We start from the raw sequence: 24,113 nt of genomic DNA on the forward strand, positions 1-24,113 counted from the left end.
CCTCAGGTAGGCAAAGAGTTGCTAGGAGCAGCTGGCCTCTGCTTTTAGCTGCTGTGTGACTAGAAGTAAGGCTACTGCAGTGGCTGCTCAGATTTCTCCCTTTTACATGGGTGGCCATGTAAGGAGGCTGTACCTTAAGTGTAAAGTGTAGAGAGACACCAGCTGCTAATTTGTAGCCCAGGGTTGAGCACTTAGAGTGCGAATTGTCCAGAATCAGCTATGCCAATGACTCATAATTATCAGCATACCAGACTGATGGAATTATCTAATTTTAATGAAGAAGAAACTTGGGGTAATTTTGCCCAGAAGTTCTTTCTTAGTCTAGGAGAGTAGATCCTAAATTTCCATAGATAAACTGAAGTGGATTCATGGACTGCTCAGACTGCATGTGAAATTTAGGGTACGTGTTTGTGTGTTTCTTTAGAGAGAAAATCTAGGGCTTTTTTCACATTCTTGTAGAGACCTATGACAAGCAGAACATATGTCACAGTTTGCATGGGACAGACAGATTTATGCCCATGTCCTGGTACAATTATTAACAGTGCGCCATTTCACTCTCAAAAGTTTAGTTTGGTTGATAAATTATATGGTTTTCCTACCTTTGACCTGCAAAAGAATAAGAACCACTAATTTGGTCCAACCCTTCACTTCCACACAAAAACTATTGCACTATCATTTTATAGAAGAGGCAGTCAAGGCATAAACATTTATAAGAAACAGATTTATTTGAATAAGGTGTGTTTACATAACACAGAGATTTGAAAACCAAGCAAAATTCTTTTGACTTCACTAAGATAAATATTTTAATTACCAATATCAGCATTGTTGCAAAGTTAAAAGACATTTATAATCATAAGCAACAACTTGCTTGTGGCCATATTCTGGGATTAATTCAAGATGGAGGAAGTCCACTTAGTTATTGCAGCTCAGGAGTTTTATTCTCTTAAATTTTTTTTTTCTTCCTGTTCATACAATTTAAAGAAGTAGCAAAATCTATGGTCAGCAATAAACAAATTTAATTCAAGTTACCAGATACCAGTTGAGCTTTGACTATGTGCCAGACACTGTGCTAGATTCTTGTGGGAAGATACAGATGAGTAAGACTGTAGGTAAGCCTTCAAGGAACCTAGGGTCTAGGCATGCAAAAAAGATGTAAATAGCAAACAAAATGCGATTATTTAAAATATGATCATTTAGGAAGGATTAAGTTCAACTGAAGTGGGAAAAAAATCCAAAATTATAATGGTTTAGCAAGATTAAAGTTTCTCATTTGTCCCCATAAAAATATGGAATTAGACAATCCAGGGCTGGAGCAGTGTTCTGCAGAATCAGGGACCCAGACTCCTTTTACGTTGTTGCACTGTTGTTCTGGGCCTCCATTCCCAAAGTTATCACAGAGCTGGATGGCTGCTCCAGCTCCAGTCATCACATCTATATTCATGCCAAGAGGAAGAAAGAAAGGGAAGAAGAAACATGCACTTTTCCCCTTAAGGACTATTCTCACAAGTTACACAGATCACCTTCCCTCATATCCTATTGGCTAGACCTAGCTCGCACAGCCACACCTAGCCACAAGGAGCCTGGAAATGGAGGCTTTTTTCTTGACATGTATGTGCCCAGCTAAGGCTCATGGCGTATATCACTATAAAAGAAAAACTAAAGCTAACAGAGGATAATTAGCAGTCTCTGCAACATCCACAATGAAGCAGTTGGAAAGGAGGAGGCAAATCCCTATATACTGACGAGAAAGATGTCCAATAAATACTTCCAAGTGAAAAAAAGTTGTAGAGTCATACATCTATTATCACCCATTTAATTTTTTTAAGAAAGATATATATTTATCAACGCCTGAAGAAAGTTCTGGAAGTAACACTTGCCACTGGGTTTCCCTAGTGAATAGATAGGATTGAGGAAGGGAAGAAAAGAGGAAATATGTTTACTTAATATACATCTGAATTCTTTGTTAGAATGCCTTAAGAACTTATTTTTAAAAACAATGGGTTAGGGGCTGGCCCCGTGGCTGAGTGGTTAAGTTCGCGCGCTCTGCTGCAGGTGGCCCAGTGTTTCGTTGGTTCGAATCCTGGGCGCGGACATGGCACCACTCATCAAACCACGCTGAGGCAGTGTCCCACATGCCACAACTAGAAGGACCCACAACAAAGAATATACAACTATGTGCTGGGGGGCTTTGGGGAGAAAAAGGAAAAAAAATAAAAAAAAATGAAAAATAGAATCTTATAAAAAAAACAACAATGGGTTAAAAAAAACAGGATACAAGAAAGAGTGTAATAAGAACTTTAACAGTAAAATAGCAAATAACAGATGAAAATCAATGAGGGATGGCTTTGGGGGAGGATGGTATTTGACTTAGCACTTTATAATAATATTTTAGGGGCCAGCCTGGTGGCGCAGTGGTTAGGATCGCACATTTGGTGGCCCGGGGCCCGCTGGTTCAGATCCCGGGTACAGACCTACACACTGCTCATCAAGCCATGCTGAGGCAGGTATCCCATATATAAAGTAGAAGAAGATGGGCAAGGATGTTAACTCAGGGCCAGACTTCCTCAGCAAAAAGAGGAGCACTGGCGGCAGATGTTAGCTCAGGGCTAATCTTCCTCAAAAAAATAAATAAATAATACGATTTTTAAGCGACACAAATTTGAAAAGAAGATAGTTCTGTCATAGAGTAAAGCACAAGTTAATTCAATTAGTAAGGAATCTTTAGGTGTGTCTACTGCGGCTGAGTGCAGCTGCAATGGGTTATCACGGACAAGAAGACTGGAAAGATGGACTGAAACAGGATTAGAGAGCCTTGAACTAGGCTCTGAGGATTCAGTGGTGAACTATTTAGTCCAAGACTCTGATTTCAGAGTACTTACATTCTTGTGGGGTAAACAGGCAACAAATAAGAAATAAATAATTAATCAGATAATTACAGTTTGAGTGTTATGACGGAAATAGGCAGAGTGATGAAATGGAGTACCTGAGGGAAGCCACTTTAGATAGAGGACTAAGAGAAGGCCTCCTACAGAGGTGACCTTTGCCTTGAAACTTGAAATATAAGAATGAAGAGAAGTGGCAAAAATCACCCAGCCCAAAGTTGAAAAATAAGATCCTAAAGCAGAAAAGAACCTGATGTGTTTACAGAACATGAAGAATCCAATGGGCTGTTGCTTAGTGAATAAGTTGGAGAGTTAAATGAGGTGAGGTTGGAAAGATGAGCAGAACCTTGTAAACCACAGGAAATAGTCAGGGCTTCATTATCTAAAAGAAAAGGAATCCAAGTGAAGGATCTTAAGGAGGGAGGGAACATAATGCAATTAACATCTAGTGAGTGAACAAAAGATTAGAGAAGGTCAGGAGTGGAAGATCAAGTAAGATAGGATGGCAGCTTGGTCCAAGTTACTGGCCTGGAGATGGAGAGCAAAACAAGAATTTGATATATGTTGAAGATGAGACCAACAGGACTCACTGTAGGAAAGGGAAAGAGAAGGAAGGGAAGGAATCAAGGGGAATTCCTCCTTATGAGGCTTTAGCCGCTAAGTGGATGGTGGTACCACACACTGAGAACTACTTTGCGCATGAGATGGTGGGGGTGTAGGAATGAGTTGAGGAGATAGTGGTCAAAGTTTCCATTTTGGAAATATGAAGTAAGAGAAGAATATTAGAGATCCAAACAAAATTGTCAAGTTGGTCGTTGACTATACCTACAACTACCATTTTGAAATTTGTTGGAATGTAAAATGGATTTAAAGTCTTAGGACTGGATAAGTTTATAAAGCAGGAAGAGAAAATGGATAAAAAGAAAATCTGACCAAGAACTGAATCCCAAGGCTAAAAGATTCGCTTGCTCTGGCCCCTTCCAAGAACCAGGGTCAGCTCTAGCAAGTTTTTTACAGTCAGATGGCTTTAGGGTGGCTGGGGGCATTTTTGGAACTTGGCTAACAGGAGGTGGAGTATGAATATATTTAGTAGGTTCAGTAAGCCATATTTCTTTGATTTACAGTCTCTTCTTTAAAAAGTTGTTACTGTTAGCCATCTCAGCATAGGAATGGATTGTAGAAACACTCCAATAATCATCTTATTTATAGATTCTACATTGGATGTGACAAGTACAGGTCAGTTGGCCATTTTTGTGCCCTACTTTTACAGTCATGCATCACATAACGACGTTTCAGTCAATGACCAACCGCATATATGACAGTGGCCCCATAAAATTAGTACCATGTAGCCTAGGTGTGTCGTAGACTATAACATCTAGGTTTGTGTAAGTGCACTAGGATGTTCGCACAATGAATGAAAATGCCTACCGACACATTTCTCAGATCTATCCCCTTCATTAAGCGATGCATAAGTGACTGTATAAGGAAAAACTCTCTGGCAACTTTTAACTTTTCTACCATCTGAAGACATCTGAAACATAAAATGCTTCTATGTTTAACAAAGTGAAACAAGTTCTGGGCAATTGTAACCTGCCATTGAATACAGATCATGGATAGTCACATGAGAGCGCAACTATCTGAAAAGTAAGGACAAAGGGCTGCAAGCACTTTAAAAATTTTGGTAAGTATTTAGAATATGTGCCTTTCACAGCTTATTCCCTTAATTGCACTGGAGAAAAAGCTGCCACTACAACACCTAAAACTGTTGACTACTTCAGTAGGTCACAAGAGTTATGAACACATCACCTTGATTGTATTTTAAGAATTTAAGTGTAACAAGATGATATCCGCATTATAAACTTGTTCAAGTCTTACAAAATGGCTATGATGACATTTTGAGGACCCTAAAACATATTTTTGAAGATTTGGAAGAGGAACTTTAACATAAACAACATGCAAAAAAAGTTTACTCAAAAATTTAATAATGTTCCAGAAGGTACTATGCTGAGTGAAATAAGTCAGATAGACAAAGAAGAATACCTTATGAGTTCAATTATATGTGGAATCTAAAAAAAAAAACTAAATGAACAAATAAAACAAAACGGAAACAGACTCACAGATACAGAGAACAAACTGGTGGTTGCCAGAGAGGAGTGGGTTGTCGGGGAGGGCAAAATGGGTGAAGGGTAAGAGGTACAAACCTCCAGCCATAAAGTAAACATCGTGTAGGTATAATGTCCAGCATAGGGAACATAGTCAGTAATATTGTAATAACTTTATATGATGACAAATGATTACCAGTCTTAGGGTATTTTGTAATATAAATAAATGTCAAATCACTATATTGTACATCTGAAACTAATACAATATTGTATGTCAGCCATACTTCAATTAAAAAATAAATAAATAAAATAAAAATTTTTTAAGTTAATAATGTTCCAGAACAACATTTTAACAGCAATTTTGAAAAACATTTGTAACATTTTAGTAAAACAAGTGGGAAACTACAGAGTCAATTGGACTTATATGAAGATTTCCTTCTTATGCCCTCTTTAAATTTATTCACTGAAGGATTGAGAGGAAACTCCAGGCAAAAATATTAATGGAATATGAAACAAAAACAACAAAGATGCAAGAAGAAATCAATAGAAATTATTTTGACATCAAAAAGCAAATGGTAACAAAAACAATTTCATATCATACCAAAAGCAGTTATTAATTAAGAGGAAAAGATAAATTTAGAATAGAAGGAAAGAATAGGCTCTGTATTGCTTGACAATCCCGTTAACGATGAGGAGTGTATCTTAGGAGCACGTTGGAAAGGAATTAAAGCTCTTACTGATTTGGGGCAAAATACTGAGGATGCACAAGATAACATAAATCCCACACTACCCCACCACAATGAAGACATCGATGAAAATGGCTAATAAGTACTGTTATTTCAGAGTAATTCCAATTAATCACTGCACAAGAAAACTTAAAATGTTTAAAATCTTACAGCTTAAATATGAAAGAAACAAGCTGGCCATCCTAAAATTTTATATTATTTACCAACAGTAAATTAGAAAGCTGAAAGAAAAGTCATCATGCTAAATGTAATGTAAAACAATTTCTGTTGAACCAGAAGAAATACTGAATTATTGTTCTACTCTCTTATATAAAACATTACAAAATCATTGTCATATAAAGAGGTGACCAAAGATATGCAGCCACAACTGTAGGAGAAAAAAGTACCATGGAGTCATGTCATAGTGTTAATAAAAAATATATTAGCTTTTTTGGTTTTAATGATGTTTGTGGTATTTTTGTAAACATTTTCAAAATTTCCTGTAACTTCTTTTCTCTTTTTGAATAAATATTTACTTTCATACTTAAATATGTACTTTTTACTTAAAGAATGTACCCTACGTTGTACAAGCTTCGGGCTCCACAAACCTGGATCCACTTCTGTCTGAGGCCTTTGACCATTCAGATGTTGGCTAGAAAAAGAGGAACTATGCAAATTACTATCTCCAGAAGGATGGCAGCTGTGCAGAATGCTCCTGCAAGGTCAAGAAAAAGGTAGAAATGTGTTTTTTGGATACAGCAACACAAATGCATTGGTGGCCTTGATAAGAGCTGACTCACTGGCTTGGGGAAGATGGAGTCACATTGGAGCAAGTTGAAGAGCAAATTGGTCATGTGTAATATTCAATTATCTGTGTTGGTTAGTCTCTGATTTCCTCTCTAGATCAATTTACTACCCTCCTTGCCCTGCTTGGCCCTGGGAGGCTGACTTCTATCAACCACTGCTCTAACCTGATCTGCTAACCTCCTCTTGGGTCGGCCAATTGACGGCCCGGGCAGAAGACTGGACCAGGGTTTGAGGCTGAACTTCCCTGCCTGTGATTGGACATCCTGTGAGTGGCCTCTCCCTTGGCTGCTGCTCTCATCTAGGGCCAACAACACTACCTCCCTTTGTCCGTAGGCCTGGAGGAAGTAAGAGCTCTCTGCTCTTGCTAACACTTGGGTGCTTCACCATTCTACACTGGTTCCCTTAACCTTACCCACTCTTCTGTAAATAATCCCTTATTAAAGAGTCTTCAATTAAATCTTTGAATCAGAGTTAATTGGGTCAAGTCATCCTACCAGAACCTGAGTGATACACACAGTGACTTTTCTACTAATAAATCCAGCCAGTGTAGCCCCAGTTGGGGGCAAGTATTGAAAATCTTTACACGCTCTGCTCCTGGGACAAGTATAACCAGATGTGACAGCATCAAACTCCATCAGGGACAAGGGTTGAGATTTAGTCCTCTAAGCCTAGGGCAGTATCCAATAATTCTAGCTTCTGCCATGATTCCTGAGATTTCCCTCTCACTTCTAACCAAAAATGTTGGTTGATCCTCATGACCAAGTTCTTTGTTGGTTTTGTGAATAAACTCTAGTTCTCGTACTGTTGCTGAGCCCTCACCCAAGCCAAACACCTGTGCTCCTTGGCTCCCTTCCCCCAAGAGGCTGCACAGTGCTCTGCAAACCCCTAGACAATGGCAGAAGTCCTGCACCTCTGTAGCCAGACTCTCATTTAGAATCACAGAAACTGCTACCAATGCAGCCATGAGGATAACTCAGCTCAGACACTCCTGCTCACCTCCCCACATGCAGATGGAATTCTCCTGGAGATTGAACTCAACGGAATCAAGGCAGGTTTCTTACAATACAAATGTGATTTTGGCTCCTGTAAATAGCCAGACCCACAGTCAAGTTTATCCTCCAGGCTTGGCTTTCCACATTCCTAGGTGACTCCCTTCTTCCCATAAGCCAGCATCTCCCCATCATAACTGCTGGCCCTCACAGATACCTGAAGAAAATGATTGAGTCTTACCCACATGCAAAAGAACAAAACTGGACCCTTATCTTACACCACTCACAAAAATTAACTTGAAATGGATTAAAGAGTTAAATGTAAGACATGAAACTCTAAACTCCTAGAAGACATAGGGAAAATCTCCTTAACATGGGTCCTGGCAATGATTTTTGGGATATAACACCAAAAACACAAGCAACAAAAGCAAAAATAAATAAGTGGGACTACATCAAAAGCTTTTTTACAGTGAAAGAAACAATCGACAAAATGAAAAAGCAACCTGTGGAATGGAAAAAATTATTGCAAATCATGTATCTGATAAGGGGTTAATATCCAAAATGTATAAGGAATTCATACAACTCAATGGCAAAAAAATAAATAATCCAATTAAGAAATGGGAGCCAGCCTGGTGGCATGGTGTTTACATTTGTGCACTCTGCTTCAGTGGCCAGGGGTTCACAGGTTCAGATCCACAGTGTATGCCTACACACCACTCATCAAACCACACTGTGGTGGTGTCCCACATACAAAACAGAGGAATATTGGCACAGATGTTAACTCAAGGCCAATCTTCCTCACCAAAAAGAAAAAAAATAGACAGAGGAACTGAATAGACATTTTTCCAAAGAAGACATACAAATAACCAACAGGGGCATGAAAAGGCACTTATTATCACTAACCATCAAGAAAATAAAAATCAAAACCACAATATCACCTCAAATCTGTTAGAATAGGTATTATCAAAAAGATATGAGATAACAAATGTTGGTGAGGATGTGAAGAAAGGGGAACACTTGCACTCTGTTGGGGGCACTGTAAATTGGTGCAGCCACTATGGAAAACAATATGAAAGTCCCTCAAAAAATTAAAAAGAGACCTACCATATCATCCAGCAATCCCACTTCTGGGTATAGTTATGCACTACATAACAATGTTTCTGTCAGCAACAGACTGTATATACAATGAAGGTCCCATAAGATTAGTACCACAGAGCCTAGATGTGCAGGAGGCTATACCATCTAGGTTTGTGTAAGTACTGCAGGGAAGAAAAAAATTTCCTCTACTCTTCTAGGCTCTTCCGGTGGTCTAAAAATTGAATTGACATGAAACAGGTTAACAGGAGAAGAACAAACAAAAGTTTAATAACATATACATGAGAGAAACCCAAGAAAACGGAGTAACTCACCAAAATGATTGAAGCCACCACCTTAAATACCATCCTCAGACAAAGACAAAAGAAGATGTTGGGGGTAGGGAGAGTCAGGAACTTCAAAGGGAAGGAAGGCAATTCACAGGTAGGTGAAAAGGAGCAAACATTTGGAAAACAAGTGTTTGGCCACACAGAAATAGAAGAACACAGAGGGGAGCCCAACAAACAGGCTTTTCTAGGTTCCTCCCCGTTTACCATCTAGTTCGTATTATGCTGAGGTGACAGCTTGCTTCCTGAGACAGGTTTTTCATCTGAACTCTTTTAGGCAGTTAAAGGGGAGGTAACAAAAAAAACTTTCTGAGTCTTTTGTTTCTTAAAAATATCAGCCTAAAATAACCCTCATGTTAAAGTGACAAATTTTGGGATGGTAAATTTTGTTCCCCTTGAGTACATTCTATGATGTTTGCACAATGACAAAATCACTTAAGGACACATTTCTCAGAATGTATCCCCATCGTTAAGCAACACATGACTGTATATATCTGAGGAAAATAAAATCACCATCTCAAAGGCCTATCTGCACCCATATGTTCACTGAAGCGTTATTCACAATAGCCAAGGCATGGAAACAACCTAAGTGTCTGTCGACAAAGGAATGGATAAAGAAAATGTGGTATATATATACAGCAGAATATTATTCAGCCATAAAAAAGAAGGAAATCCTGCCATTTTTAAAAATATGAATAAACCATATATGGAATCTAAAAAAAACATACTCATAGAAACAGAAAATAGACTGGTGATTGCCAGGGGCAAGGGGGAGTGGATGAAATGGGTGAAGGCAGTCAAGGGTACAAACTTTCAGTCATAAGATGAATAAGTTCTGGGAAACAAGTGTCCAGCATGGCAGCTATAAATTACCAATACCATATTGTATACTTGAAAGTTGCTAAGAGAATAAATCTTAAAAGTTCTCCACACACACACACACAAGATGGTCTCTATGTGAGGTGATGGATGATGGGTTAACTAACCTTACTGTGGTTAATTATTTCACAATATAGACATGTATCAAATCATTACATCGTATCCCTTAAACATACACAATGCTCTATGTCGATTATATCTCAGCAAAACTGGGGAGGAAAATGTGATCAATTCTGAGAAATGTCTTTCCATCCACAGAGGGTACTCTAAATGAAATTTCCCTGCTAATGTCAGGAATTGCCTTTGGCGTAGTTCTTAACATAAAAAATGAAAATCTCATCTGCACACCATCTTTGATGTTTCCTAGCACTTTCTTTCTCAGGAAGATAATTGGAAAATGGCTATCTGATCGTGTCTCTCCCCTGCTTTAAATCTTTTACTTGTTCTCCAAAGTGTTGGGAGTCAGGTTTAAATTCTCTAGTTGAATACACAGGCCTTTCATTAGCAGAATGCAGCCCACTTCTCCAGCTTCTTTTCTTGTCTTTCCTGATCCGAGCTCTTCGGGGCAGCCATTTCCAACTACCTGTTTATTCCTGACCATACTGTGCTCCCTCCTGCCCCTTTTGCTTGTACATGAATGATGTCCCTGCTGTTCTGAATGCCTTTCCCCCTCTTCCTTCGAGATTCATCTCAAGCATCCCCTCCTCTAGGGGACTTTCCTTTGCTCTCCAGTGAATGAAGTACTTCATTTTGAAATCTGAATAGCATCTCTCACATAAAATCATCATGGTTAATATTATAACAATCAGTCACTTGTCTGTCTTGATTACTAGCCTATATATTTCTGGAGGAATTGTTTATTTTGATATTCCCAGCACCTAAAACAGTGCCTGACACATAGCAACACTTAAATGTGCACTGAATAAATAAATGTTTACATTTTGACTAAACAAATTAAGAGAAATGAGGAGAAATTGCAGGTAAGAGAAGAGGAAGCAACAAAGCTAGGAGAAAAGACACGGATTTGTGGAGACATGAGAGAAAAACATTCAGAATACTTATCCTAGGAAAGACTGGATATAGGATAGCCTACTTTCACATATGTAACACGTTATCACCAGTATAAATAGGCATATTGAAAGAGAAGTGCTAGAAATGTATCAAAAGAGCATACCAAACAGAAAGAAATACTTTTACCCTAACTGTAACTATACAAAAAGACTTTCTTAATACATTTTTTTAAATGTTACCCTTATAAATGTTAAAAAATAAGATGAAAAAAGCCATCTTGCTTAGTAGTTTGGGTAGACATTTATTTGCCTGGAGAAAAAATGGAAATATGGTCTCACATAATTTTAGTTGCAAATATCAGCTAGCCCACCTATCTGAGTCAGGATAGCACAGTGGTGGAGGCAGATGCAGGGTCTAACACAGCTATTCTCATCCTGGTTTCATTACTTACTGCTTACTTCTTACTACTTTTCTACTTACTTGCAACATGGCTCTTATTATCATTAATATTATTGTTTCACATATAAGGAAGCTATGGTCTAGGAAGACACAGTGGCATACCCAGGGTTACATAACCTGTTACTGATCACGCTAGGGCTGGAACCATATATTCAGCTCTGCTTCCCACTATCCTTCCCGTGACAGAGGGGCTAGGAACTGAATGAACAGAATGTCACTTGGTTCTTATACAATACTGTACACAAAATGAAAACTGCATTAGGAATTCAAAGCTGGAATCATGTACCCTGTAATCTTTATTAATAAAAGGATTAGAGCTCCATTTTTGTTAGCCTTAACTTTTTAATTACAAAAAGCAAAACACTTTTCTGATGGCAGGCTATTTGAAGCCCTCGTTTCAAGGCCAAAAGCTTTAACATTACTTCCTTATTAAAGCTGGGATTTTTTAAGGCAATCGAAAGTTAAACTGACATTATGACCTCCACAAGAGAACTGAACATTTTTTGGGCCTTCCAAAGTTTATTACCTACAAGAAGGCTCATATCTATTATTTAGAGAAAGCTGAGTGATGGAGCGTTTCTGCTTCCACCTGGATGTTTGATGTCAAGTTGGTAGGAAAGCCACATAACTACAATTCCTACACCCTGCTTAGGTGATACGCGAGCTTTGTTAGACAGCTAGAGACCCAGAGCTAGCCTTAATGTTTAATATTTTTCTTTTGCTGAATACATTCGGAAATTGATTCTTAGTCATCTTCCTGAATATCACTTTTACTTTTAAATTCTTTTCTTCCAGAACAAACTGTAGCTAGAATTTAGCTACAAGATGAAAGCTCAAAAGATGATAAATAAAAATCATAAAGATTCATGAAATCATCAATCCATTCATATTTATAAAGTTCGTGTGTCTTTAGTATTTTTAAGATGATTATTTCACAGCAAGGGTGGCGGTTTCCTCTTAATAGTCTCTGCCCTCTAAAATTCAATTCACAGTAATCTTTTTCTTCCTACATTGCATGGATTAAGTCTTCTCCTCCAGTGTGATGGATTTTTAAAAAACCTAATGACTAGGTGATTGCAAATCCCTTTGCTGCTATTATAAATAACAATGCCTCATTTCTGGTTGAATATTAAGAATTTGCACTGTGCTTGCTGTTTAAAATATCTTTTAAATGTCCACAATTGAATTAAAGCCTTATGTTCAATCACAAACCATGAAATTAGTTGGTAATACCAATGTTCTGCAACTCAGGCCCTGAAAAAAATAAAGTAAAAAGATTGCAATTCAAAATTACTGAAAAGAGTCTTAACTAAAACTGGGCCTTCATGCTTTCTAAAGGCCTTGATTGCATTGCTAACTCTATCAAAGGGTGAAACAAAAGACAAACAAAAGATCCCCACCCGTGTACATGATTCTTTATTTCTCAAGAACAAAGAAAACATTTTAAGCCAGGTAAAACAGATTTTAGTGACAGAGAATGTCATAAACTTAAGTCTCTTTGCTTCCATTTTTTAATGAGAGTTAAGAGTGTGTTTCCGCATAAATGTCCATTTACATTTTGGGTGAATATCTGGTCCATTCAATCAAGTACTCATCCTTTCACCCAAAACACAGGATATTACATCATGATCAAGCAGAGTACTCCTGGATTCGACTGTCCCAAAAGCCAGCCCATTCCTGCAGCATCAAGTCCTTACCCCATCATGCTGTCACTGTGACACCAGAGCAGTTACCAGGAGTTGTCTGCAGAACTGTGTGGACATTGCCTGGAAGTGTGCTAGGATCACGGAGTCTGAGACCCTACCTCAGAGCTCCTGAAGCACAATGTACACTTTAACAAGATCCCGGGTAAATCAAATACACATAAAGGTTTGACAAGCACTGATTTAGCTGATCAGCCTAAAATTCTTCTTTAGTTGCCTAAAATAATACCTAAAAAGAAAATCGAGCAATATAGTTTTGGGAAGGAAATTTTACAGTACCCATTTTGTGCAATTTTAGACTTTATCTCATTTAATCTTCATTAAAAAAAGCGCAAGGTTGGTTGATTTCCATTTTTATAGTGGAGGAAGTAAGTCTTTGTCAAAGATTACACAGCTAACAAATGTTGGAGCCAAGATCCAAAACAAGGTCAGTCTGGCTCCAACGCTTCCCATTCCTTCTCTATTATAAAGCACACTACCCCATATCTTGCATTTTTTTGTACCACTTAGAGCCATTAAATGCCTTCAATATGGGCCTTAGATTGAACTTTATCATCAAAACCCATTTATTAAACTCACTCAATTTGTCACTTATGTTTTACATTTTGTGTCCAAGGCTGCCCTGTGTTGGTCATATCCTCGGTATAGCAAGCTGAGCTGTTTGTCACACTGCCTAAGGTCCACTGATGGCATATCCTTTCCCCTTGACCTCAGAATTTATCTTTTCAGTAATTTATAGATGCGATTATTTTCAAGGTTTGTTGCAGATAAAATGGTCTCAAACTCTTACTGTCAAACATGGTGGTTAAAAGTTATATAGGAATCCTGCAAATGGTGACTCGCTGGCTACATGAGTAAGAATTACCTTCTTTTTTCCCTTGGAGGGGAAGTGCATGCCACATAAAAAGTTTCATCCTGGTCACCAGTCATGCCATTTGCCCCTCACCACCTACACATAAATTGTAATTCAGCCATTCCTTGAATTAGACTCTGGATCTGGTTTTCAGAAATCTGAAGCACATAAGACAACGATTTCTTTTACAGAAATCATAGAAGATTTCTGGTGACTAGTCTGCATCTTGAATTTAAATCTCTGAGCCCATCATTTTCTTTCTCAAGAAGCATCAAGTTTGCTAGAGAGTAAACATAGAGGAAACCAGTCAAACCTATTATGCTCTTTAGTCACAATAAAATATTCCACAGCAATAAATATGTGGTCACCCAAAGATTTACCTTCTTTCTATAGGCACTTGATTACAAGAGGGCACAGGTGATAATTTAAGTAATTGTTTTGCGCTGTTCACCGTGGACTACCAGTGTCCCTCCCTTCACCAATGGACACAAGGTCGTTATTGCCTTTGAATCTAACCAATTTTAGATAATTCAGAACCATTTCAGAGACCCTCCCCTCCTTTCTAAGGTCTATTCCTCTGGAACCACTTCTAGTACTAATTTCCATATCAGTTCAGCTTTAACCAGAGAAGGAGAACCACTCTGAATGATATAAACTAAGGGATTTATTACAGGAGCAGACCTCATTCAATTGCGGGACTTGATGGAGCTATCTCTGAAGATTGTTGCCTCCGCATCTAATGTTGAGGCTAGTGGCTGTAAGTTAGCCAGTCTAGCAGTTGGGAAAGAAAGCTGGAAATGGATGAGAACCAGGACAGACTAGAACCTGTAGGAATGTACTCAAACCCGCAAGGAAAATTAGAACCTATGTCTCACCAATTCCCACCCCCATGCTGTGGGTAATCTGCAGGGGAAGCTGGTACCTTTCCCTATGGAGCTGCACATGCACTCAGCTCAGCTCTCTGAGAACGGGAAGGAGGAGATCTCTCAGGATCTGAAGGAAAGAACTGCCGGATCCAGCGATGCCCCATTCCAACAATGTGAGCAGGTAGGTGACTGTGAATGTGTGCAAACTGCCGCAGTGCCTGGCCCTAACTGATCTTCAGAGTGTTAAATATAAAGCTTCTCTTTCACTTCTGCCTTAAAAATCCTGCAGTAAATGACTCTACAGCCAACATTAAGCCAGGACCATAGAGGAAGGGCAATTTCTGGGAAATGTCATTCCATCTCAGGAAAGTTGAAGCAGTACAAAGCCACCACAAAAAGCCATTAGCTAACCCCTTCTGTAAATACCAAGATGATTCATGTATATTAACATAAAAAGATCTTAAATGAGTTTTCCAACAATATCTATTTTTGAAACCCTAGATCTGCAGGATACTGTATGGAGGGAAAAAGTAAGATGAACCATATTAATTAATTAAATTCCATAACTCTCTCTTGGAGTTGGACAATCCACATTAATTTATGAAAGGTTCTGAGAAGTCTTGTGTCCTATTTACCTTGGTTTAGTCCAATGTCACCCAATTTTATTTGTCCATAGATCTCTATTTGTTTCCCAAAATGACTTTTAACATCCTATAAGACTGATATTCCACAAAATGAACACTGGTAAACACTGCCTTTGAGAATTAGCTAAAACAAGCATGGTAAAAAGCTTCCATTTGTGGTAGGTTTTAGAAACAGAGGGTTGAGAAGATTGAGGAGTTTCAGTGCAGGCTCAATGGGGAAAAGACCACGCTCCATGAGTAACATCTGCTCTAGTTCTCGAACTAAGATGGTAGGCGTACTTTTGCTAACGCTGACCTCTATGGCAATAGTTTATTTACCTCAACCAGCAGTGGGACAATAGTGGCAAGTCTAGAGCTGAGGGGAAATACTCAACTCCCCTGAAACTCACAAAAAAAATGTAAGGATTATTCTTCTAAACTGATTTCTTATACTGTTTTATTCTTTTGCTCACTGAACTAACTCGTATGGCTAGATACACATTATTCTTGGACAAGCTTTCCTACCTTCTCTAGTGAGACCATATTTTGGTTAAACCTATACAAAAATCCTTCTATTTAGTTATATTCATTAACATAAGAAATGTATGTATCTCAGTATCGATTTTAGTGTGATTTATTCTTAACTATATTTTGACCAAATATTTCACTCTTAGGAACTTGAAGTCAAATTGTTTCATTTATGAAATGAAACAGGTGTGTTTTATCTTCAACTGTAATCAATGCCTGCAGATTAATTTTAGGTGGTAATATTAATAACAATTAATATTTGTATGCAACATTGCCATTTACAAAGCAATTTCATATGCTTTATCATATTAACAGTTACAGATGTTACTTCAAAGATTTCAAAAATTTGAAAATATAAGTAAAACTATCGAGAAATGTTGTCCACTTCAGTTCCCACATTTTAGAAATCTGAATGAGTCTAAAAAGATAAAAATATAGAGCCACTCTAGCTGAATGCTCACTTATGCACAGGACAGTCTCCTTAATAAACAGATATTGCTTCAGAGCAGTGAAGTGCTGCTGTTGCCTTGTTTATTCAAAGCAACACAGAATTCTATTTTTGGCTCATTCAAAGTGAACTCAGAAATGCAGATAGAGATTTGAGCAATCAGAAGTGCTTCCTGTTGTCCACTAGAAAAGTTGAGTTCATGATGAAAGCTGCTGGGTCAAGCCTCACACCAAGTAGAAAGCTAATGATTCCACACATATCTAGTTTGGCTTCAAGTACAACAGATCCTTGTAAATTTTAAAGTTCTCTGTTTAACTTTGGATTTCTAAGAGCCATTGAGAACCATCATAATTTTAGAATCACTTACTTCTCGACTCATGGACAGGAGTACATCTTAAATATACACATTGATGATAATAGAGATCACCATTTATTTGCCTATGTGCCTCATTAGGAAGGCAAGTATTAACCTACTAAGTGCTGAACAATTTCAACTTTCCCCATAATCACAAGTTAGGCTTGCCTTAAGAAAGCAAAAGAGCTGACTTCAAGAAATAAGCAGCAAAATGGCAGCCCAAAGTCACCGGAGTCACAAATGGTGCTTTGACAGAAACCTGAAAGGAATTTCGCTGATGCTGTCCTCAAAAATACTCCTTCGACAGATGCTGTTGGTGCCCACCCACGCGTGCTTCTCTGGGGAGGTCCACTCATCTCCCAGGTGTGGTGTTGATGCTAATGGTTCACATCTCATCCTGCTCCAGAGATGCCCTTGACTGGGGGAAGCCAACTCACCTGGAGATTCCTGGGAGATGACATCGTCCCTGGGGAGGTGGCGCATAGCCAATAACAACTGAATTATGGTATAACAGCCCAGCCTCCTTACCTCTGGGCAAAATAACCTCTGTGGAACAATTCATTCTCCAGATCTCACCCTAGAATTAGGCTGAGGCTAGACTCCTCCTGAAGCCATATTTTTGCCTAGTTTCCTCTGCCCTATCCTGTTTCCCTTAGTTTCTTACAGGTTACTCCTGAGAGCATACCTTCAAAGAATCATTTACATAAAAAGTCGCATCTCAAACTTCCCTTCTAAGGAAACCTACTAAGAAGCTACCTCGAATTCTTAAAATTTCACTGCTGATGACATTAAAAACTGGCACTAAATTGTAACATGGCACAAATAGATCAATGCAAACAGAACATAGGGACTAGAAATAGATCCATGCTTTTATGACCAACAAGATTTCAACAGCAGCGACAAAGCCATTCAATAGGGAAAGAAAAATCTTTCCCAAAAATGTGCTGGAACAACTGAATAGCCATTTGAAAAAAAATGGAGATTGACTCTTGTCTCACACCGTATACAAAAAGTAATTTCAGACGGATACCAGGCCTAAACATTAAAGTTAAAACTATAAAACACTTAAAAAAAATGTATGGAAATATTATCTCAAAAAAATTATTGAAAATAATAACCGGTGAGGGAAAAGGAAGGGAGCATGGTGAAAGAAGAATGGCAGGATGTTGATAGTTGTTGAGCCGGCTGATGGGTAGATAGAGGTTCACAATACTATTCTGTTTATACACACATATGTATACGCATAAACCCACATATAGTGAATTAATTTTCAACAAGTTGCCAAGGGAAATTAATAATTTTTTCAACAAGTAGCAATGCAAGAATTATGTAGCCAAAATGAAAAATGACCCTTACTCATGTCATACAAAAATTATTTCTAAATGGTTCAGCCTAAACATAAAACCTAAAACTATAAAATTTCTAGAAAGAATATAGGAGAAAATTCATGCAAATTTAGCATAGCAAAACTTTTTAGATAGGACAAAAAAACATAAACCATAAAAAAATTTGATAAACTGCATCTTATCAAAATTAAAAACTTCTACTCTTCAAAAGACACCATTAACAAAGTGACAAGGAGGTCCAAGATCAGGAGAAAATGTTCCCAGTGACTATTTCCAACAGAGGACATGTGTGTAGAATATATAACAAACTTCATAATATGAAGGCCAAAAATCCTATAAAATAATAGGTAAAAGATCTGAACAATTACTTCACAAAAAAAGATATATGAATGGCCAATAATAACATGAAAAGATATTCAACATCATTGTCATCAGAGAAATTCAAATTAAACCATGAAAAATCAGCATAGCCACTAGAATGGTTAATATTGAAAATGTCTATTCCAAGTGTTGATAAGGATGTGGAGCAACTGGAACTCTCACACTTTGCTAATGTTAATGAGAATACAAAATAGTTCAACCATTTTAGAAAAAGATTCTATACTTTGTTACAAACCTAAACATTCACTTACCATACAACTCAAAACTCCACATCTAGGTATTTACCCCCGAAAAATGAAAACCTATTGTCAAAAAAAATCCACTTTTACGTGAATGATTACAGCAGTTTTACTCTTAACAGCCAAACTGGAAGTAGATCGTATATCCATCAGTAGGTGACTGGATAAACAAACTGGAGTGTACCCAGATAATGAGAGGACAGGGTGAGGCACAGATGAGACATGAATGGCAAAAAGTTGATGTATGTTGAAGCTGGATGAGAGATACGTGGGGGTTCATTATACTATCCTGTTTACTTCGTATGAATTTGAAAATTTCCATAATAAGTATTTTTAAAGTAACATGACAATCATTTTCAAAAATTATAAAAATGATTTATTCATTGATCCAATAATTATCCTTCGGAAAACTTATCTTAGAAAACAATCAAAAAGAAGAAACAGACTATATGCATGAAAATATTCTTCTAATCTATTTACAATGTTGGAAAAAATGGAAAGAGCCCAAATGTATAAAAACTAAGAAATGCTCAAGAAATCATACTTTATATAATATTATGCAGATATTGTAATTTATTAATATAAATAAAAGCTAACATTTGTACTTTCAATATACTAGGCCCTATTCTCGGCACTTTAGTTGACTTAACTGATTTCATATGAATTATATGAAGGAACATTGGATCATTTAACAAATATTATGTACTATACCTACCAAGACTGTGCTAGGCACTGAAATAAAAGAATGAGCAAGGGCCAGACCTGGTGTCCTAGTGGTTAAGTTTGGTGCTCTCCGTTTTGGTGGCCCAGTTTCGGTTCTGAGGTGTAGACCTACACCACTCTGTTAGCAGCCACGCTGTGCTGGCAGCCCATATACTAAAAAGAATTAGAGGAATGTCTGCATGGCTGTTAACTCAGGGCAAATTTTCCTCAGCAAAAAAAAAAAGGGGGGGAGCAAGAAAATGATATCATTAGTCTCACAGAGCTTTGAAAAGTCTATTGGACGATGTACATAAGTGAAGAAACAATTACAGTACAATGCAATCAATGCACTGATAGGAAAAATAAAATGCTTATCTTTTGATCTAAGCAGCAAAGTGAATGCTTAAGCATAATTCCTTTGTGATGACAATTATGTAAGGGGACCAGATCGAAAGGAGAAAAGGTTTGACATCTTCAAGTGATATAATTACAGAACTATTTAATTTTAACTTTATTTATTTATTTATTTACTTGAGGAAGATTAGTCCTGAGGAAGACTGGCCCTGAGCTAACATCCGTGCCCATCTTCCTCTACTTTATATGTGGGACGCCTACCACAGCATGGCTTGCCAAGTGGTGCCATGTCCGCACCCGGGATCTGAACTGGCGAACCCCAGGCCGCCAAAGTGGAACATGGACACTTAACCACTGTGCCACTGGGCCAGCCCCTAATTTTTATTTTGAATTCTGTCAATTTTGCTGCAATATTTTTAGTGTAATAAAATCAAATCACCTATACGTCAGTAAATCAATTTAGTAATGGGTAGGGTTTGTTATACACTACTAATTTTATTGTAATTTTAAAAATCTAACCAGCTTGGCAAATCTTTCTCAGGTTTCTCCTATTAGCCAGTATAATAGAAAATGTGTTTATTGGTCCTAATTCTCTATATACTGAAAGTCTGATCTAGTTACTCTGCTAAAGTAGTTCTCAACCTGGTTGCATATTAGAATCACCAAGGGAGCTTTAAATTTTAATGATGTTTGAACTCCACCCCAAACCAATTAAATCCATATCTCTAAGGGAACGACCCACTGATCTACAGCAAGAGCCATGGGTCACTTTTTCAATTTTTACTTAGGTCTTTGTTGAGTTCTTTCCATGCAGGAAGTTTGATATCCATAATTACTATATTTTTGGCTGGGAATATAATTAAATTTACTGACGTAGACACTTCAAAAAGTGATTAAACAAAATATAGGTCTTCTATTCATTTTTCCATATTCTAAAATTGTGTACTGAGGAGTGTGCATTTTTGATGACTTACCACATGCAAGGTGACAACGGGGTGCCAAGCACAATTAAGAAAGCAAAGTTAGTTATTCTCTTCAATCAGTATTTTCATCATTCCTCAGTAAACAGAAAAGACACCATATACAAAGAGAATAGAAAATGGTCCCGACCTAAAATAAACATCAGAGCTCAGAGAGGAACGTAGAAACAACAAGCTAAAGTGTGAATAGCTTTGTTGCAAGTGAAATGACGAAAAGGACAATTTTTCCAGTCCACCTCCTTCTGTCCTTCCCAAATTCCAGTGTACCATATCTTGCTTTCACACAAAGCATTGAGAGGACTCAAAGGGGAGCTTACTCAAAAGGGTGAGTAACGTCAATATTCCCTCATTCTTGTGAGGTGCCTTCTCTTCATACCTTGATTGTTCCTCCCCAGGCTACGTGGAAGTGCGCCATGCTGCTGTTTAATCACTCCTACGCCTATGCAGGTTGTTGTGCTGAATTTTCGGGGGTGACCCTGTGGAAGGCAGGGATAATAGCTATTGGACTTGCTTGATACAGTACTTAGCACAGTAACACGTGCTCGTGGATGCCTAATAAGCCATGGAGTAAAATTAGTCTAATTCTGCTCAGATTCCTTGTTTCATCAGCCTTTAGGGAGACAATGATAATTAGTTGAAATAGCTGGAGAATAATACTTAATCATAGAAAAGTAATGCAGAAAAATTATGAAAAACAAATTATCTTTGCCTAAGGTACATTTCTGCCTGAGAAAAAGAGAAAAATAAAGCAAGCTCGAAGTCCTCCAAGATGTACATGCCAAAATGTTGGGGGATTTTTCCTTCTTTTAGTGTAATCACTCTGGGTAGAAATTTGACTCAAATTCTCAGATGGGTCAAGCTTTCCTCTGACCTTATCAAATAATTAATGTGAGATTTTTATAGAAACCTTAACAGTTTATTAATATTAATATGAAATATAATTAAATGCACACCAATGACTCTCAATTAATTGCTCAATTCTTTCAAGTTTAGAGATAATGATTTTTCCCCAAATATGTACAGACTGATATTGTTTTGATACACTGACTTACATAATGTTCAACAAAGTAACTAAAAACAAAAGGAAATAAAGCAAGCTTTATCTAAAATAATGAAACTGTTTCAGCTGCTTGAGTTCAAATGAAGCACCTTTTTGAAAATGATAAGTATGATTAAAGAAGAGTATGGTTTTAAAGTGCGGGTGGTTAGATAATTGGAACTGCAGAATAGTTACAAGCTGTGCTTTTCCCCTCCTGGACAGGCCTTTAAGTCTTGTTGAATGTGATTAAGATGTGAATTAATGGAAAATTAACCTCGTAGCAAGACATATGCAAGATGGGGAACATCTTCCTTATACTTTAACAGTATAGCAATACGAAAACACAAACCCAAAGACTATTAACTGCAACACATTTTAAATGTTTTTTTCTTTAATTTGCATGCTGTCATTTTGTAACAGTGATGACTTCCGAGGACTCACTGGCAGTCCCACGCAGGCAGCGTGGGTGGAGAGGCAGGGCTGTTTTTGCCTGCAGGCTCCCTCCATCGCCAGCGCTGCAGCTCGCCTCCGGAAGAGAACGAGGCCTGGACGGCGTGACTCATTCTCATATTTTCTTTTGCTTTAGGAAAATATTTAAGCACGATGAATGACTGCTTCAGTCTAATGGTTATGCAAAATTATGACTTTGATTCTGCCTCCTTATTGCCTTTTTATATGATCTTTAATAAAGTCATATATTGCAAAGACCAAGCCAAGGAAGAAACCCAGCCTGCGTTTGCGGAGCCTCTGTTACTGCACACCTCTAGCTTGAGAAAAGCAGGAGTAGGAGGAACACCTACAGCACTGCTAATACTAGTGAGCCAGAGATGTAGAAGATGAAACGTATTCCAGGGAGCCATCTGCCTTTGACAGAGAACTTGCAGCTGTGTCCACAGTGAAAATCATTTCAGAGGCACAGGCTGAAAATCAGCTCTGACCTCTCAGAGCAAGGATCAGCATCGCTGCTTCTGCTACAGCTGGTTTAACGTAGCCCCCCAGGTTATGTTTCCAGAGTTCCATCTTCTTTTCATTTGGCTTCGCGCATCCTTTTGCCTTTGAGATGTGAAATGCGCTGGACTACCTGAAGCCTGGCTTTTAAAGGACTGGCTCTGAAGCTCACTCTCTCTACTGTGTCTTGAAGTTTAAAAGTATACACACTTGGCTGTTGGGGGATGGCTATGGGGCATTGTATTTGATCCTCAAGATATTGATTATATGAATGGGCAATGCCTTGAACTAGACTTGACAGATGTTAGCTAGGGTGGAGCCAAAAAACCTAAAATAGTGGGATTGGTTCTGCAGAGCTTGCATAGTATCTAACACAGAGTAGCTGTCAAAAAAAAATTTTTGAGAACAAATGAATGAACAAGCAAATGAATGAAAAAACAATTGAATCTACTTGGGCCAACAAGCTAAAAGGGGCGATCATCCATCACGATTCATACAGGCCTGGAGTTCAGCTTCTATATACTTCTTTCTGCCTAGTTTTTCTTTTCTCTCTACGTTTTCAGAGTAGACACCCAGGCCCTCTTGTTTTTCAGGCCCATGGTTTCTTCCAGACTTTTCCTGAAATTTTCCCATACACCCACTCCTCCCCCTGCTTCTCCAAGGCCTTGTGGCTCTTTCCCCTGAGCCTGTTCCCGTCCACCTCACGTAAGGCCTCCAAAGAGACTGTATAAAGAGCTGGTAAATCCCTGGCTTATCTGATTCAAATCAACCTAAAAAGAGGAAGCCAAATCCTAAATCAAAGTCCCTATCTGTTGATTTTTTGCTAACAATTGATTTCCTCTCATATTATCCCATTTTAAACAAATCTAGGTCACTTTCATGAAATAATTTATTTGAATATTTAAAAATAATGGTAGCATTTATCTTTGTAATCTGTAGTCTATGTGGTTGGTATCACTATTTTAAAATGCAGTTGTCCCTCTATTTTCTGTGCTGTGATCCCACTTCAGAGGACCCTATCATGCCTGCATGTGGGGCTCCACAGAGTCTTCAGGAAATAGAATCACCAGAGTGTTCAGTGGTGGAAACAGACACACGACAAGATAATTCTGAAAAGATGCACCTGAACTGGCTTGTACGTAATGCATTGCGCAGCATCGTTTACTTTGAACAACTGTGCCTGGAGAAAGAGATTTTTTTTTTCAAATGTCAAGCACCAACCTCTTCAAACGATTCTACACTTTCCTGATTCTCATTCTAATTTCGTCAGAAATCAAACAGAAGGGTCGACTTCAAGGCAGTATCTTCTGCCCCAAACAAATATGATCAAAAAATGATATCCAACAACAGTACCATTTATGTTTGGGGCCTGATAACAGTTGGTCAGAGATGAGCTACAGATGAGAAAAGAAGGCACCAGCCTCATAGGTTGAGAACATACGTTGCTTGTTCAGTCAACTAACAGTTTTAGAT

General features: G+C 38.0%; 1 protein-coding gene across 1 annotated transcript in view; it reads right to left on the bottom strand.

Moving 5' to 3' along the window:
- LOC139076425 (uncharacterized) overlaps positions 1–24,113 on the bottom strand; it is a 536,857-nt gene that overhangs the window by 276,324 nt on the left and 236,420 nt on the right. The window contains exon 4 of the mRNA XM_070578757.1: positions 21,030–21,129. Coding sequence (XP_070434858.1) covers positions 21,030–21,129 — 100 coding nt within the window. The remainder of the gene's footprint in view (positions 1–21,029; positions 21,130–24,113) is intronic.

The sequence above is a fragment of the Equus przewalskii genome, chromosome 16 (assembly GCF_037783145.1).
Source record: "Equus przewalskii isolate Varuska chromosome 16, EquPr2, whole genome shotgun sequence".
NCBI lineage: Eukaryota > Metazoa > Chordata > Mammalia > Perissodactyla > Equidae > Equus > Equus przewalskii.